The sequence below is a fragment of the Colletotrichum paranaense genome (genome assembly GCF_030867605.1).
Source record: "Colletotrichum paranaense strain IMI 384185 chromosome Unknown Scaffold_4.1, whole genome shotgun sequence".
NCBI lineage: Eukaryota > Fungi > Ascomycota > Sordariomycetes > Glomerellales > Glomerellaceae > Colletotrichum > Colletotrichum paranaense.
Window position 1 is genome coordinate 1216861 of NW_026848962.1, and position 17783 is coordinate 1234643.

The 17783-nt window shown below is 52.7% G+C and overlaps 6 protein-coding genes across 6 annotated transcripts; 3 read left to right on the top strand and 3 right to left on the bottom strand.

Annotated features, from left to right (window-relative positions):
* Positions 1-52: 52 nt before the first annotated feature.
* Positions 53-1793, bottom strand: CPAR01_05388 (major facilitator superfamily transporter; the record flags this gene model as incomplete). Its single annotated transcript, XM_060489667.1, has 6 exons — positions 53-347; positions 422-642; positions 704-783; positions 840-1351; positions 1436-1664; positions 1730-1793. The coding sequence occupies 6 exons, from the start codon at positions 1791-1793 to the stop codon at positions 53-55; spliced, it is 1401 nt and encodes a 466-aa protein (XP_060351133.1).
* Positions 1794-2832: 1039 nt separating this feature from the next.
* On the bottom strand, positions 2833-4735 carry CPAR01_05389 (4-hydroxyacetophenone monooxygenase; the record flags this gene model as incomplete). The annotated part of the gene is made up of 2 exons (XM_060489668.1): positions 2833-4362; positions 4427-4735. 2 exons carry the CDS (start codon positions 4733-4735, stop codon positions 2833-2835), a joined length of 1839 nt encoding a protein of 612 aa, XP_060351134.1.
* Positions 4736-5917: 1182 nt separating this feature from the next.
* On the top strand, positions 5918-7499 carry CPAR01_05390 (major facilitator superfamily transporter; the record flags this gene model as incomplete). Its single annotated transcript, XM_060489669.1, has 3 exons — positions 5918-6359; positions 6413-7319; positions 7382-7499. The coding sequence occupies 3 exons, from the start codon at positions 5918-5920 to the stop codon at positions 7497-7499; spliced, it is 1467 nt and encodes a 488-aa protein (XP_060351135.1).
* A 1026-nt stretch (positions 7500-8525) lies between these two features.
* CPAR01_05391 (HK97 family phage prohead protease) lies at positions 8526-10201 on the top strand (the record flags this gene model as incomplete). The annotated part of the gene is made up of 4 exons (XM_060489670.1): positions 8526-8651; positions 8711-8899; positions 8955-9202; positions 9283-10201. 4 exons carry the CDS (start codon positions 8526-8528, stop codon positions 10199-10201), a joined length of 1482 nt encoding a protein of 493 aa, XP_060351136.1.
* A 3689-nt stretch (positions 10202-13890) lies between these two features.
* CPAR01_05392 (xyloglucan-specific endo-beta-1,4-glucanase A) lies at positions 13891-14752 on the top strand (the record flags this gene model as incomplete). Its single annotated transcript, XM_060489671.1, has 3 exons — positions 13891-14237; positions 14297-14484; positions 14541-14752. The coding sequence occupies 3 exons, from the start codon at positions 13891-13893 to the stop codon at positions 14750-14752; spliced, it is 747 nt and encodes a 248-aa protein (XP_060351137.1).
* A 396-nt stretch (positions 14753-15148) lies between these two features.
* On the bottom strand, positions 15149-17479 carry CPAR01_05393 (uncharacterized protein; the record flags this gene model as incomplete). Its single annotated transcript, XM_060489672.1, has 4 exons — positions 15149-16360; positions 16431-16889; positions 16943-16970; positions 17076-17479. The coding sequence occupies 4 exons, from the start codon at positions 17477-17479 to the stop codon at positions 15149-15151; spliced, it is 2103 nt and encodes a 700-aa protein (XP_060351138.1).
* Positions 17480-17783: the final 304 nt, after the last annotated feature.

The following is a 17783-nucleotide window of genomic DNA, read 5'->3' on the forward strand; positions in this document are numbered from 1 at the left end:
TCGGGTATCACCAACGCCGACTCGCACTCTATCCCACCGTTTAAGGTACTGTCTAGTGCTTCACGTCCGATTCGCCATCCTCGCTAGACACCACGCCGCTCACCTCGCGCACCTCCTCCACGTGTGCCGACAGCCCGGAGCCAAAGTGTCTCAGGACCAGCCACGCGGGCCCGATGGCCACGGCCCACAGCGCAAAGTTGAGGTAGATTGCGCCGACCTCGCCAAAGAGGGTGATTGATGTGAGGCCGTAGCTGACGGCCTGCCACGCCGACTCGACTCCGCGGAGCAGGGCGGCGTAGCGGATGACTTCCTCTTCGCCTTCGGCCAGGTTTGTAACGATGAAGTACCTGTTTGTCTATGTTAGTTCCAGAAGTCTCGGCAAGCACGACGTGAGATTTTTTCCACGAAGGATTTGACGTACAGGAAGAGATAGTTGATCTGGAATCCGATCGTGAGGAAGATGTAGACCGCAAAGGCGGCTCCGAAGCCAGGGCTGGCCCAGTCGTGGACAGGGCGGGTCTGGCGGAACCGTGTCGCGAGGATGGTCGCCCAGAGCCACCACGCGCCCTGAGTGACGACGAGAGTCCAGAAGGTCGACCTCGTGCGGAGCTTGAGTGACACCTTTGCGCGATCAAGCCAGTGCTGCCAGCATCATCAGTGACCGTCTCTTATTTGTAGCTACGAGCTTGCGAGAGCTACTTACTCCGAGAAGATTACCGGAAATCACGGCCACGATGCCGGAAAGGAAGGATCCGAGAGCTCGAGATCGAACAGAGAACCATGCTGCAGTACAACGTTAGCTTCAAGTCTCCTAGAGGAGAGCTTCTGGAAACACTTACAGGCAAGATACGTGAAAAACACAGCCTCCGCAAACACAGCCTGGCCAATCCAAAGAACAATCAAAAGGAACTTCGGCTTCAACAAGTTCCTCGTCGTAGCCTTGATCTCATACCACGGATTCTCCAAAATCGCCAAGCTAACCTTCTTGCCATCCTGCCTCTCCACCTGCTCCGGCTTATTCAAGAAGAAGCCGACAAACGGGCCCGCAGCCTGGATGGCAATAAAGATAATGAAGACGGTGTACGAGACCTTGCCGGCCTGGTCGTTGTCCGCGTTGAGGCCGAGGTTGATGGCGCCGCCGAGGATCTGGCCGCAGAGGCGGTAGGTGAGCCAGTAGCCCAGCGCCTTGCCGCGGTTCCAGGGCTCCGGGTAGGCGATGGCGATGGCGGCCTCGGCCATCCAGAAGACGCCGGCGGAGATGCCGCAGAGGGCGGCGCCAAGAAGCATGAGCCATTCGACGCCGTAGCGGTTGTTTGTGTAGAGGCCTGCTGCGAAAGGGGCGTAGCCGATGCTGTTGGATTTGGTAATGTCAGCATGGGCTTTTCCCGACACGCTCTTCCACATTCGTGGCGTTGGGAAGGCGGGCTGAACCTACGTTCCAAAGATGAGGGCGCCCTTGATGCCTATGTAGTGGACGATGACGGAGGAGAAGTAGCAGGACACCACCATGAGGCAGAATGTGAGGGCGTTGGCGGCGTTGACGACCTTTGGCGAGGCGGCGCCGCCTGCGCCGAGGGAGTTCATGGCGCCCCAGATACCTGGGGCCGCGAGGTTGCAGAGGCCGAGGATGGTCATGTTGTAGAACGTCGAGCGGTACCATTTCACTGTTGAATTTTAATGTCAGTCTTCTAGTGATACTGCAAGCATTATCTTTGCACCGTTGACGAACCTGGATGACGCTCCGACTTGGGAGGGATGACATCGCCCTTTGCTGGGTCGGCGTATTCTGCCATTGTGAAGGTCTTCCGATTAAAATCGAAGGTAACACAAGGCTGAACTGATGAATGAAAGAAGAGAAAGACTATGTCTGGATATCTTCGAAAGCCAAGACCTGAAATGCCGAGTCGTCTATCGCAGGCGGAATCGCAACAGAAATGGGAATCCTTCGTCTTATGGACCAGATCAGAAGAGACAAGAACATGCAGGGATCGTCCAGCTGAATGTCATAGTCAGGCCAACTTCACTGCTCGCCTCTGCTGTCTGAGCCCAATTCCTCACTTCTCCCAAAGTAACATGGTTGCCATTGACACATGCCGGGCCCAGACTGCAGGGTCCAGACAAACTTTTTTTTCCTTTCCTCCCATCCTTTGCCTAATACCAAGAGACCCCCGGCAGCATCTGCCAGGCTTACTCCAATTCCCCAATAGCTTAGCGTTTGAAGTGAGTACTCGCTAAGACGACTTTGTGGAAATCTCCGGCGAATTTGGGTTGCGAAATCAACCGGGTACAGCACGCCATTCCGCTGCCGGCGCACGGGTTCCGGAGTACCACCCTCGACGCTCTTGTCAATCAACGCAATAGAGTCGATAGTCAACACCACCACCACGGTACCGTGTCGAATTCCCCACGCTAGGAGTGAAAGCACGACATTTTGATTCCGAGTCTTTGGGAACGTTTGGCATGTCAAATCGCGCATCCACGTGGGTTGAAGACCTGGTGGCTTCAGATGGGCCGTTTGGCTTATCCTGTTTCTCGGGTTCGTAGTTCGGCATGGCGCCATTGACACTGATGGCTTGGCATTTGATTTCAATCGAATGGTTCGAGACCTCTTCGGTGGTTTGGGACAAAGCACTGTACGATGTCCAAGTACCACAGATTCTTCTGCCAGAGACTACCTAAGCTCTATCAAGCAAGCAAGCAGCGACGAGTCGACCCAGGACATCCCCATGGCGCAGACTATGCACTCGAAATATATCTCTTTCAAGTGATCATGATGGTATTGATTTTGTTGCATTCATCGTAGCGCATGTATCTATGAGCTCCTACGCAAATCTAAGGAACACTATGCCAACTCTCATGGACATCTTTGACATCCACACCTCCAGCCTTAAGGTAAGGAGTCACGTCGGATTCCGGGTCCAGCTCCCTCTTCGTGCATCCAAGTCCAAAGTACCACAAGAAAGGGTTTTCCGAGTCCCCGACATACTCATACTCAAAGTCCTCCCACCGCGGCTCCCGTTGTACGATCGTCGCCAGCGTAGCAGACCCAGGCCATAAGCCGTGGATCCTTGAACCGGCCTTACCGCTGTTATACCAAGAGCTGCAGTTCTCTGACAACACCGTCGTCGCGAAGAACGCATCAGAGTACTGTGTGAAGTTGTCCGCCGCCCTCTTGGTAGGCTGAATTGTCTTGATCCCCTCGCGGCTCGCCTTACGGAGGATGCGTGCGAAATACGTAATCTGATTCTCGACGTTGTGCGGGACCGTGCCGGAGCGTCCCGACCCGTTGGGGCCGTGGATGAAGAGCAGGTTCGGGAACCCGGGCGTTGCGGAGCCGAAGTATGTATACGGTCCATCGGGGCGCCAGACCTCGCGGAGGTCCTGGCCCTTGGCCGTGATGGGGAATGGAGGCGCCATGTCGACATTCGCGCCTGTAGCGCAAAAGATCGCGTCGACTTCGCGGTGTTTGCCGTCCTCCGTCTCGATACCCGTCTCCGTGATCCGCTTGATGCGCGTCTGGATGTACTCCGTCTTGTCGGAAGAAATGGCCTCGAAGTAGCCCGGCCCGGGTGTTAGACGCCGGCAGTGTGGCGAGAAGTCTGGGATGAGGGCGTCGATGAGCTCGGGTTTCTTGGTGAGCCTGTCATTCATGAACTTGCGGAACTTTTCTCGCGCCTCGTCGTTCTCGCTCGAGCCCTTCAGCCAGCCGGTGAAGTGACGGAAGTATTTGCTCTCCAGCTCCTTGCGGTACAGGAGGTACGCCTCTGGATCTTTGCGGAAGGTCTCTCTGAGGTTCTCGGGGATGACGATGGGCTCGATGGAGGTCTCGTCGCCCGCAAATGAAGCTGTGACCCACGTCTTGTTCCGCGCGTAGTGATCCAGCCGCGAGACAACCTTGTGCAAATTTGATGTGAGCTGAATACCACTGGCGCCGTTGCCAATCACCGCGACCTTCTTTTCTCTCGGGTCGAAGCTGGGGTCCCAGTTCGAGGCGTGTCTGAGGACTCCCTTGAAGTCCTTGATACCAGGGTAGTCTGGTAGCTTCCAGGCGTTGAAGCGGCCTATGGCTGTGAGGACGAACTCGGCCTCCTCTGTGCGAATTGCGTCTGTCGCGAGGTCGCGGATGGTGATTTGCCAGATTGAGCGTGATTCTACCCAGTTCAGGCCTTCAACTCGTTGTGCGAGATGGAGGTGCTTGTAAACGTCGTATTTCCGCGCCAGGCCCTGCCAGTAGTCGCGGATCTCGGCGCCTTGGGCAAATTCCTCCGTCCATTGTGTGTTGGGGTCAAATGTTGACTGATATACGTGGGCTGGTACGTCGCAACGAACGCCTGGATAGATGTTCTCGAACCATGTGCCGCCCTAGAAATATCGGTATTAGTCGGGGGTTCCTCTATAACGTTCTCAAGATTGATTGGAAACGTACCACGTCGGCGTTCTTCTCGTAAATCGAGAGCTTGATGCCGGGCACCTTTGCTGGTAAGAGGATGCCAGCAAGGACACCCGATAGACCTGCTCCGATCACAGCAACCCTCAGCTCCCGCGGCTCGTCTATGTATCTTTCGATGAGTTTGATCGGGTAATCATCATAAATGGACTTTGGTGGCGTGAGGAGTGAGTCGACGGTGCGCTCAATGAGAGTCTGTTTGTCGGACCCGTTCTTCAAAGGTGTCTCAATCGGAGCCTCCTTCTGTTCCACGACTTGTGAGGGCGTTGTGTCAATGTGGTCACCCATGATTACAGCTGTGAATACTCTGGTGATAATTCAAGTTGAAGGTGTGAGTTACAGTACTCTATGATAGACTCCGCTCACATCTCACAGCAGATAAGATGGGAAAGCCACATTTTGTTAGCCGGCGACTCTGCCCCTCGTCGATCCGGACATCGGAATCACGTCAGACTCGTGCTCGAACGCGTTACACGCACTTGGAGGGAAGACGCTCCGTGGTCTTGAGTATGGTCCAACTCAGGGACCGCCTCGCCGTCCTATCAGAGAAGAGCCATTGTTATCTCGCAGCATCAAAGCGAAAGCTTCACAAAAGAAACAGCTCTCCACCCCACCATAGATGCTGGAGCTTCATAACCCCGCTATCCAATGTTGCGGGCGAGTATCCGCACGGCGGATGTTGCTGGAGATGAGGTGCGCGGAGTATGGGGAGCACGCCATCTCCCCACTTTCTTGGGGAATCACAACGAGCACGCCCCCCCCCCCCCTTCTCATTCCCTCCTCAGATCGGAGCCTCCAACGAAATGCCCTTCATAGGTCCCTTTATCCCGCGATGGAGTCCAACTTGTCGGATCCGCCCTTGGCTCCAGTCTTGAAGGTTGCGAAGACTCGTCTCCAATTCTGCAAGTTGATGGGGTGGAGCATGGTTGATGCCGGCCGGTGATGGGGGCATAGTCGACAGGGGTTCGAGTGGTCTATCGAAACCAGGGAGGACGCCTCGCCTTTCCTCTTCGTCTCTTTCACATCTGTCTCACTGTCACATCAATAAGCCCTGAGATGGTGCAATGTTTATGCTAAGCATTTCTGCAACCCGCCAATCTCTTGTCGCATTCTTTCCGCTCTCTGGTCGGGTGGTATGCGGTGCTATTACGCAGTAGTCTCCGAATTCTCGCGTTGGTAAAACGCCATCGCCAAGTTTCGCTTCTTTGGTTTGTGCTTGCGCAAGAGACATGACTGGCCCCTTGTTTTATGGCTGGAAAGGACGGCGCGGTGCGTGGGTGGTTAGACATGGGATTGTAAAAATTGTGATGGCAGTAGATAGCTGGGATAATGATATGATAGGTACTAAAAGCAAGAGAAATCCTTGAAGTCCACTTCCTGCAGCTGTCATATGGGATTACTGCGTCTCGACATATCCAGATTTTTGTTCTCCCAGCATTCGCACAACAAGGCGACGACGAGATTATCACCATGGTCGTCCAAGCTCGTCGCAAGTGGTGGCACATCCAATGGTACTCCGACAACGATACACCGGAGGAACGCAGATTGATCAACAGACTTGACCTTCTCATTGTTCCGTACGCGGTTCTGAGCTACTGGGTCAAGTACATTGATCAATCGAACCTGAACAATGCCTACGTTGCCGGCCTGAAGGAAGACCTCGGATTCAAGGGCAATGAACTCGTCCAACTGCAGACATTTTACATCATCGGAGCTGTCACTGGGCAGCTGCCGATGATGTTTGTCCTGACATACATCCCGATCCATTGGCTCATTCCCTTTTTGGACATTGCCTGGGGCGTCTTTACACTCCTCCAGTTCCGCGTTACTGGATTTGCTGAGTTGGCTGCATACCGCTTCCTAGTCGGCTGGTTTGAGGCTGCCTTCTTCCCGGTTATGCACTATCTTTTTGGTGAGTCTCTTCGTTTTCTTCCATTTGAAAGCTTACTAATGAAACTCTTGAAGGCTCCTGGTATCGTGGAGATGAGATCGCGAGACGTGGCGGCATCTTCTATGTCGGTCTTTCACTTGGCACACTCACTGCGGGTCTGATCCAAGCTGGCGCCTCTGCACGACTCGACGGAGTGCATGGACTCGCTGGCTGGAGATGGATGTACATCATCTGCTCTCTCATCACCATTCCCATCGGCATCTTGGGCTACTTCGTCATCCCGGGCACCCCTGAACAGCCCAACCGACTCGTTCTTAAGAGAGAAAACATCGAATTGAGCGTGGAGAGACTGAAGCGCGCAGGTCACTCATCTCACGGAAAATTCAAGTTCAGCAACTTGAAGAAAGTCTTTTTCTCGTGGCAATTCTGGGGAATCATTGTTGTGGACGTTCTCTTCTGGAATGCAGGTATTCACACCTCGTCGGGTAGCTTCTTGCTCTGGATCAAGAGTCTCGGTCGTTATTCGGCAGCCAAGGTGAACGAACTCGGCACGATTGCGCCTGCTCTCGGCATCTTCTACACTTTGTTCGTCTGTTTCGCATCGGATCTCGTCATGGGACCGGCCTGGGCAATCACGATGTCAAGTGCTTGGAACGCCCTGGGGCTTCTCATCTTGACCATTTGGAACGTCCCGGAGCCTGCCAAATGGTTCGCATTCTCCACCATCTACTCTTCAGTTGCACTGTCGAGTGTGTTTCATGGGTGGGTGAATACACAATTGCGGTCTTCACCAGCAGAAAGATCCTTCACACTCGTCCTCATCAACGCTATCTCTCAGTCGTCTACGGCATGGACCCCGCTCTTGGTCTTTCCCACAGTCGAGGCACCTCGGTACCCCAAGGGCTTTGCGTTTACGCTGGCCTGTGCCATTCTTCTCATCGTCGCAACTCACATCTTGCGTATGTACGTCAAGCGCAGAGAGTAAGTAAATCCAATCCTTCACAAGCAGTCAGGATCATTCGCGCTGACTCCCTACCTAATAGTCCTCAACTCGAGAATTCTAGCGGGTTTCCTGAAAGTGATCATGAAGACATCTCAGCCATTGAACACGGCAAGCAACCACCAGTTGCAGTGAGTGGAAGAGATGACAGAAGCGACTGAAGGGAGATTTTGGAATTCGGCCGGATGATCATAGGTGCCCACACAAAGTCGATCGTTCCGCTGAAAAAACTAGACACATCGTTAGTGTAGTAGTGATTTATTGAGACTCTTCAAACTTCAAGCTCATGAGGTACATAGTAATAATCAAAGACTCCCTCATATCCATTAGATTATCATCTAAGTTAGTATCGTGAATCATGGCCTTCTCAGAAAAGCCCCCCCTTCGCACATTGCTCCATTGAAGCAATGCAATATGACTCAAGTAGATAATGACTTTCCACGATTGGTATGAGCGATTGAGATGAGCGATTGAGATATCGAGGACAGACTGTATACCATCCTCAACGTTCACCTTAAGATCGAGACATGTTGAATCTGACATGCTTCGCATATTTCCTCAAACACCCATGTGGTCCTAGTCGTGTATAGCGGAGCCCGACCGTGAAAGCCCCTAGTAGAACACTTTCTGACGTTCAAGAACGGAAATCTGAAATTTTGATTAGCAAGTATGGCGTGGTTATCACGGCCTTGTTCAACATCGTAGCATCGGGATTAGTTGCGACCCGCTGCGGAGATGCGCCTCCTGAACTACCGGCAATACCATGAGTGAGGCAATCGTCGGCTCAACAACCAGTTATCATAAGTCGTTTTTTGCCGACCCGACGCCACCTGAGTCCAAAGGGTCCAGACGGCCGGCGTTGGTCTCCGAAACGTAATGAAGTCTTCGGACTCAAGAGACGGGTGATGGCACCATCCGCACCCGCGATCACGCCAGCGTTTCTGCCCTGCACCGGCGGCGTTGAATTGGGGTCAACGTGCAGATAACATCCCGCGCCAGTCCCACGCGACGGGCGACAACGGCGATGACGACATGGGGAATGGACTACTTCCTTGCATCACAATCCTGCGCCAAGTTGAAGAGATTCGTGATGAATATGGGTTGATAAACAGAGGCAAGCCCGCGGGCTGTTTTGGAGCTGCAAGTGAAAGCCCGAGCTCGAGCATACTCTTCACCAAAAATTCGAAATGACTTCGGTACCGATCCACACAACCAATGGCGAAAATGGCGTCAGACCAGAGGGGAAGAAGCAGATTTTGCTCAATGCATTTGACATGTCTACTGTCGGGCACTTGTCTCCTGGACAATGGAAGGTCAGTATCCTCTATAAGATCTTATCGTGTGGACGATTTGCTGAGTCTCGCCGTTTCAGAACCCCGCCGACAAGTCAGCAACTAAACGCGACCTTAACTACTGGATCGACCTCGCGAAGCTCTTAGAACGAGGCGGCATCAACGCCCTCTTCCTTGCCGACACCTATGGAGGTTACGATACCTACGAAGGAAGCCTTGACAACTGCATTCGCCGAGCGGCTCAATGGCCAATGACAGATCCTACTATTGTAAGAGCACGCTCTAAGCACAAGAGTTAAACGGCCGCTTACAACGGGAACATAGCCGATCAGTGCCATGGCCGCTGTCACGAAGAACCTCACATTCGCCATCACCGCATCCACATCATTTGAGCCGCCTTTCCTTCTCGCCAAGCGGTTTTCCACACTCGACCATTTTACAAGGGGCCGCATTGGCTGGAACATTGTCACTTCTTGGAAGAAAGCAGCATTCAAGGCGATTGGCTTAGACAGCCCAATTCCCCATGACGAGCGGTATGCTCAGGCAGACGAGTATCTGCGGGTTCTTTACAAGTAAGCCTGTGTCGAAGAATATTTTGAAACACCGTTCTCAAACAGCATGCATATACATGTAGATACTAATGATTCAAAAGGCTTTGGGAAGGCTCATGGGCAGATGACGCGATTACCCCTGATCCCGAGAACGACAGCTATGCCGACCCCGATAAGATCCGGACGATTCACCACCACGGAAAGTTCTTCGACCTCGATACACGCCACATCGTCGATCCTTCACCCCAAAGAACCCCCTTCCTTTTCCAAGCAGGCACATCAGCGGCTGGATCAGAATTCGCGGCAACACATGCCGAGGGTATCTTCGTCTCCTCGCATTCCCCAAAGCTTCTACGCCCAAAGGTCAAAGAGATCAGAGAAAAGGCTGCAGCCCTAGGCAGAGATCCTCAGTCTGTCAAGTTCTTTGCAACTTTCACTCCGATTGTGGGACGGACCGACGAAGAGGCCCAGGCTAAGCACGAGGAGCTGAAGAAGTATGCTTCCGTCATTGGAGGATTGGTCCTCGTCAGCGGCTGGACGGGCATCGATCTGTCCAAGATCCCTGTCGACCAGGAGGTTACTGCCGCGGACTCTCTAGAGGCGCACAAGGTGCGCAGTATTCTCGATGCCTTCACGACGACCAGTGAGCATGTCCCCAAGTGGACACCTCGTGTCATTGCCGAACGAGCGGCGATTGGCGGGCTCGGACCGGTGTCTGTTGGAAGCCCTCAAAAGGTAGCGGATGACTTGGAGTACTGGATTCGTGAAGGTGACTTGGATGGTTTCAACTTGGGATATGTCACGACGCCAGGCACGTTCGAGGATGTCGTTGATCTTCTTATCCCAGAGCTTCGACGGCGTGGAATATATCCAGAGGCACCTGCCGACGACGTTGCTTTTACTGCCAGAGAGAAGGTCTACGGGCAGGGGCAGAAGGGATTGAGGGCTGATCACCCTGGCTCGTCTTACAAGTATGATGTATACAAGGAGGAAGGCGCAAGTTCGAAGCTTGCAGACTAAGATACACGTATAATTGAGAACCGATTCCATTCATTACCTCAATCAGATGTGGAATCTCTCTTAAGGACCATCGTACGGCGAGATGAGCTGTCAGAGTATGTTGTTCCTCAAGACAAAGGCGGCTTTTCTCGAAAACCAGTTGTTCACCATATACCTAAAGTCCGATCTCAATTAAGCCACTGCTTTCCCAAACATCGCAATTTGCGATACATGTGACCACTGGCATGCATCGTGAAGATGTTATTGAGATACAGAGCCGGCACGAGGAGCTGCTCCTGCACCTAATCACCACTCCGTCTTGATCGTTGGACACGTATCATCGAGCTACATCCCTTCGCCGATGCCTATTTACCTCTTCATCGTGATAGTCACTACGTCGGCATCAATGGTTTAGGCTCGAACCAAGCTGTTTTCCACAATTAGTTTCAATACCCGCGTAAACTGTACTTCCAGGTTGTGAACCAACCCATGGGGTGTGCCAGCAGCTGCCGCGCCGAAGCAGTTGTGATCATCCGCACCATACGGAATGGGGCACGACGGTTATTAGTATAGCGTAAGGATGTTCCGCAATGCTGCGTGATCTATCAGAAATACTGAAGGCTTAAGGTGGGTAATTAGAAGGCTGGGCCGCAGTAATTAAGTCCTGAACACCCTCTTTAGAGTGCGCCGGCTGGTCAAAGCTAGCGTCGTTTTAACACGATTTCCAGCGGAAATACGCACGGGCTGATTCATTCGGCACTTTGCGATGATCCTGATCCGACAATGGGGCCCTCAGTTTAGATGCCAGAGAGTTGGTTGAAACCAATATTGATCATTAAACATCACGTCTACACACCTCAATTGTTCGCAAGTTGAACGAGGGCTGCATGATGGTCCCGAAATGCCGGTCTCACAATTGACTTGAAGAAGTCTTTTAAGAACTGTGATCTACATTGTATTTGTTTCAGCACAGGTTGATGTCAATGATCTGTTGGGTTGGCCTCTAAGAGAACGTGCTAGGATCCTGTTGGCCCCTCGAGATAAACGTTTGAACTCAAGTGCGATGCAAGACAATCAGACTACAAAACCTGTCCAGCCGGCGGAACAAATCTTTCGACGTGACTGATCAGGCATTGCTCAAGAGAGTCTTTGGCGATGGAAGGAAGGACGCGGTGTCATTGCCTGAACTCTGCGTATTGTTATTCCAAAAACATTGATGTTGGAACAGTGTAATTCCTTCTTAGTGGACACTTCAATAGTTCTATAAGTGTCAACAGCGGACAAGTCAAATAAATTCACTGAACTTCAATTAGTTCAGTCAATTCGTGGCCAGATAGACTGCTTCGGTCTTTTGTGTGGGGACTAAGGTATTCAAGAACGAATTATGCCCTACAATCAAAAGACGTGAATTCCTCTTTCCAAGCTCATAGAGAGAATTTTTTCTTCATCCATCTACCGATGGGGGAGTGCTGGAAACTCAAGAAAAAAATTGCTATGACCGCGGCAGGGTTCGAACCTGCGACCTTCTCGGATCAAGCTCACTTTGTTGTGAACGAGAAATCATGACCACTAGAACACACAGCCGGTGTTGTTGAGCTCTGGAGTGTTTGCGCTTGGCCAAGTGGACTGCATCGTGGTGCTGCCAGTGTGGAGGAGTTTAAGCGAAATGAGTATGGGGTTGTCGGCACTTTGATGTGACATGCTAGTCCCAATGGCTAGAACAGCAACGAAGTCTTCAATTGTCCGAAATTCGTGTTCCTGTCCGCGGCCACCGCGTCATTCCTCACACACATGATCGATCTGAGAGATATGCAAAGATGCTAGTGCGTTGTATGCCGAGAGGGGAGTTGACATTGAGTTGAACCGCTTAATACTTGCCGTTTCTATTATTCGCATCTCAGGGGAACATTGACAAGAATCTCGGCGCAGCGGACGGGACGGCACTTTAGCGCCACCCACCCGCCAGCCCTTCGCTAAACCCCTTTATTTCTCCAGTTAAAGACTCTAGTTCTTTTGGTGCCGAGGCGGCTCACGGAATTCCCACCAGTTAACTCTGCCTTGCTACGAGCCGGGAGCTTCTGCGGATTTGGTGTGTCACATCGACAAGCGGCATTCTCGGATACGAAAACACGAATGCCCAGCATGGCCCGATAGTGGTGACGGATATCTCGAAGGTGGCCAGTGTTGCCCTTGTCTTGTTCTGTGGATGCGCTCATGTCGGCAGCTGGGCCCCTTTGCCGTTTATGGCTGCCCTGAACCGGGGGGTTGCTGCCCGCTGCGTGCCACCCTTGGCGAGCGATCTGAATCCTGGGAATCTGGGGAGAGCACCGTTGAGTCGGGCTCGGCCTGATCTTGGGTCGAATGCCTCTTGGCGCTGCGCTTTTTGGAGCATTCGGGTGTTCATGACACATGACCGTGCATGTTCATTTGCATATGAAAAGTTAGCTGTGATTGATAGCGATTTGCGAGAGAACCATTGTGGTACGATACTCCTCTACTGAGCTGGACTTTTTCGAGTCCGCAGGGAGAGTATGGGAACAAGCCTTTCGAGGCGTTTGTGCACCCCATCAGAAACAATCTGTCAAATGTGTCACTCTGACGCAACCTTTCTTATCAATCATCCAAATAGGGCCTCGAATACCGCGAGACAAAAGCAATGCATGCGCCGCATTTTACATAAAGTGATACTGCAGGTGGCAATGTCTATCCAGCACACGGGGGCGGCTTCACATATATACTATGGTGGAGTTGTTGGTCATGGAAGACGGCTATAACGGCTGTATTTTATGCTTAGGAAGCACGGATACGATTGAGGAACAGCGCCCATGTGGTGAAAAGAACCGTAAATGACGGCAGCAATCAACTATTAACGAGGCCGAGCCTCGGAATGGCCCGAGGGAGCCACGGAGGCCACTGCGTTGTCAATATTTCCAAATGCCCCTGGGAGTGGGAATCAATGGATTTCGGCTTTCCAATATGCTCATTGGGGCCATGATCAATGGTGAACCTAAACCGGCGAACACGAGTCAAAACTTCATTTCCAACGCTCGCTGGCCTTCTGCTTTGGGGATACGGATAGTGAGCCAGGGATAAGGGGGCTTTCACAAGTTCTCCTTTTAGCCTCTCCAGGCCACACCCCCCTGAACCATACAATCTATTTACCTGAAGGCAAAAGGTGACGAGCAGATTAAACCTGCCCACATGGCCCATTGGTGGAGTCACTTTTTGGAGCACCTCGTGGCCACAGCGTTTACGCGCTTGGTTGCTTCGGTAGACAAAGTGATCAAGTTGAAACCGCCCCTGATTGTCCACCGTAACCATCCCCCTCCGGTGGACACCCACTTAGCCGCAACAAGCTTTCCGTCCGATGCTTAGCTCCGGCATCCCGGTCTTGTAGCTACGGCCGTGGGCGAAGAACCTCACCCGACGTGCTGTGTTCTGGGCCGCACACTAATGTTCCATTCGGCATTCTACGCCGTAATTGGAGGGACTTGTTTGTTTTCTGGAAAGAAAAAAAGTCTCTCCGGCGGTTGACGTAGTATCATGTAGTAGGTATATCAAAGGGCAACCCGCCCGCCTGGAAACCTATTCTTGGCAGCCCTACTGTTCATCCTAACAACTTACATTCTCTTCTTGTCCATTATCTTTGCAGTAACCATTCGTTCATTCCAGTCATTCTTTCAAAGCTGAAGCTAGTCCAAATTCCCACCATGCAGTTCACCTCCTACCTCGTCTCGGCCATGCTGGCCGTCACGGCCGTGGCCTCCCCCACGCCCGTCAGCATCGACAAGCGTGCCACCAAGATGTGCGACGCCTTCGGCTCCGTCGCCACCGGCGGCTTCACCATCTACCACAACAACTGGGGTGCGGCCCAGGCTACCTCCGGCAGCCAGTGCACCACCTTCGAGTCCCTCAAGTCCGGCTCCGTCGCTTGGTCGACCTCCTGGACCTGGGCTGGTGGTCAGGGACAGGTCAAGTCCTACTCCAACGTTGCCCTCGAGAAGGTCAACAAGCAGCTCTCCGCTGTCAAGTCCATCCCCTCCAAGTGGACCTGGAGGTTAGTCAATACCGGTTGAAAGACGAGTCAGTCTGGACATTTGCTAACTCTACCAACAGCTACACCGGCTCCAACATCGTTGCCGATGTCGCCTACGACCTCTGGCTCGCCCCCTCCGTTGGTGCCAACAACAAGTACGAAATTATGATCTGGCTTGGCGCCCTCGGCGGTGCTGGCCCCATCTCAAGCACTGGCAAGACTATCGACACTCCCACCATTGCCGGCACCAAGTGGTCCCTCTACTCTGGTGAGTAAAGCATTACACCACAAACTCAATGACAACCCTCTAACGTGACTTCTCAGGCCCCAACGGTGACACCACTGTCTACTCTTTCGTCGCCCCCAGCCAGATCAAGAGCTTCAACGGCGACTTGAACCTTTTCTTCACCTACCTCACCTCCAAGCAGGGCGTTGCCAAGACCAACGTCATCACCAGCCTCCAGGCCGGCACCGAGCCCTTCTCCGGCACCAACGCCGTCTTCAAGACCTCCGCCTACACCCTCACTGTCCAGTAAATGCTTGTTACAGCCATGCTGAACAACGCTGTGCGGACCCAATACCCAATCTGAACTGTGTTCAGGTTCACATTTCGACACGTATATATTGTCGCACTTTGTACATACACGTAATTACGTTCAAGAATACCAACCATGGATTCATGACGGAGCTGTTGTTCTCGCCTTCATCGCCTATGAACAAGTGACACGCCGTATCCTGGTGCATACTCGCAATGAGTGTTTTAAGTTGAGTTGAATTATTTATGCACGCTTGCTTGCGCATTCATCTATGGGAAATTGAGCGGTGAAGCCAACTGTAAACGCTGTCAACCATGGTGGTACAGTAACCGTGCTCTTCGTCGAGCCCAACGTCCACGGCTTTGTCTTGGTACATGTAGATTCAATCCCTCATCGTCATGTCGCTTGCCCATTTTGCCCCAAGTCCAATGAGTCCCAGTTGAACTGATCGATGTTGATACCTCGCATGTCCGGCACGATAATATTTGTGTATAGACCATTGTCTGTTGGCGAAAAGGTACCCTGATCGTAAGTGAGACTCTGGCTAATGATATCCATCGGAAAAGGTGCACTAAAGTCATAGGGGTTCATATTCATCGCTTCAGCCTTGGGCCCGGTATCGGAAGACTGTGGACTCAGAGCCGGTGTCACTTCCGACAGCTTTTCCTGTACTTTGGCCACAATTCTCGGCGGGACCACCGGCTGCCCTGAGTTCCTGAGTGCCGCTGCGACCACTTCCCAGGTGCGTACAATGACCTCGGTGAAAGGGACAAAGACAGGATTATACCCCGGCTCAAGTTGTTCGAACCGAGCCTCAAAGTGATCACTCATGGCGTTCCAGATATACTCGCCTTTCGGATCCAGAGGGTTCAGTTTGAGAAACTGTGTGATGCGGATGTAGGCAGGGAAAGGGTAGTATATCTGGAGAAACCACCTGAATCTCTGGATCAGCGGCGAGGCCGCCAGCTTCGCATCGCACTGAAGCCACCTTAAGGCACTTGATAACGTGATTCTGTGCTTCTCCTCAACCGGACCCTCGTAGAAGCTGTGAGATGTCTCCATGAGGCGAAATTTCGAGAGGGATGCGCGTGACATCCACAAGGCCATGAAATGAGTCGGGTTCTCGAGATCACAGTACCGGAAGTACTTGTCTTCTACCGACTTCTCCAACCAATCCACCTTGCCGCCACCTGGAAGTTCCTTAGCGATGGGCTTGAGAATCGGATTCGTCATGTCGAGGTAGAACGCAGTGTGCCGGGTGAAATCGGCGAGCTCAGCGGTCACCACCGAGAAAAGTGCCTCACTGACTTTCATCTCCGCCCTCGGTGGTTCTTTCATTTCTGCTCGTAGGTCAGAGTCACTCACGTTCAGCGGCACGGCGCAGTCCCATGTCGGGGTCAAGTTGGTCGCCTTGTGCTCGGTCAGACCGCTCATGCGGGCGTCGAACAGCACCAAGGACCACCAGAGCCTCCGACGCATCTCGGCTTCTAGGACGGTGCACCTGGTGTTGGCGGATTCATGCTGGAGACCGATACGCTGGCCGATGCGGATCGCAACGCCGAGGAGAGATGATATTGATCGGATGTGAGCACTAGGGCGGCTCGCATGCTATCAAAAGTTAGGCAATGTGATCCTCTCGATCTCATACTGTAGGCCCTTAGCCAGTTAAGGTACGTACTAGATAAAGAAATAACGCAGTCAGGCAGTCAATGTCATTTGTTCTCAAGAACTGACTGTTTGAGAGAGCTTGCTGGCAACCAAATTGGTATTTGGTCAAGAGCAGGGCTCTCGGCTGCTTGAAAGTTTCGTAACATGCATCCTCGGAAAGACTCAAGATGGCCATAGAGTATATGCTGAACATGAGAGCCTCCAATGCGGGACTCATGTTTTCGACGCTGCTCACGGCTTCAATGATGCGCGCTTGAAAACTGGGGGCGTGAGTCACTCGAAGCAGCGCATTCACATTGTCGAGGTAAATCTGCCATAATCGAAAGATGTGGACGGGCTCAGGATGGAGCGTTGACAGGTCGACGGATGATCGGTCTGGGGATCCGAAGAGAATATGGTCATCGCTATCGCAGGCTTGATCCCACGTTTGCCTGATAGTCTCTCGCAAGCCAGCATGCGAGTCGTCGAGCTATGCGATGTCAGTCACGGAGATTGAGGGTGAGTTGAGTACAGATACTGTACCTCTGGGCTCACCAAATGCCAAAAGTTCCTGCACAAAGTTAGCGACACTGGTATCGTACGTCCGACTAAGCCAAATAGACAATAAAAGCGCGTGCGGGAAACCCTCGATCGGTTTCGCAGAGTGGTGACTCACTTAGGCTCATATGATGTTTCAGATTTCACAGTGACTGATGGTGAAGGCATTCCCACACCTTCGGATCGGTGCTCATCGTCCGACCCGCCACTGTCATCGACAGACTTCCCATACCTGGCCCCTAGGTCACCGTGGAGTGGCTCAAAATCAACCTTATTCTGTCGTAGTAGGCCCTCATACTTTCTCAAGCGATCGAGAAGCTCCCTCTCGGGGAATCGCCGTCTCCGTGGCCGGTTCTGTGTCGCAGGCACGCACTGCAGCTGATGTTTTGTGCAATGCGAACAGGGGAACTTGCGGTCGCACTTGATCTTGCGCTGCTGGCAGAGGACACAGGCGAGGACGCGCTGGGGTTTTGCTCGAGGAGCGGTGTCCGATTTGCTGCTTGCTATCCCGGGAGCCGACATGGTTGCAATGTCGGACGGTGTCGTGCCAAGGCCGATGCCGTGAAGAGGGGAGCTGAGTAGGTTTCGGACAGTTGTGACGACCGGGGACCGATGATGTCGGGCGGAGGTGGGCAAGGTGGGCTCTGCCCCAGGCACGGGTCAAGCTGACGACGGGATCTCAAGCGTGGCTTTTTGGTGCTCCGCAGCACGGCGTAATCCGGACTTTAGAATGGGCCGACTAACAATTTCGGGGAGAGTAAGCCCGGGCAGAATCAATGGCGTAGTCAAGCGTGAGACACTGCTGGAAGAGAGGGGCCAGACAACA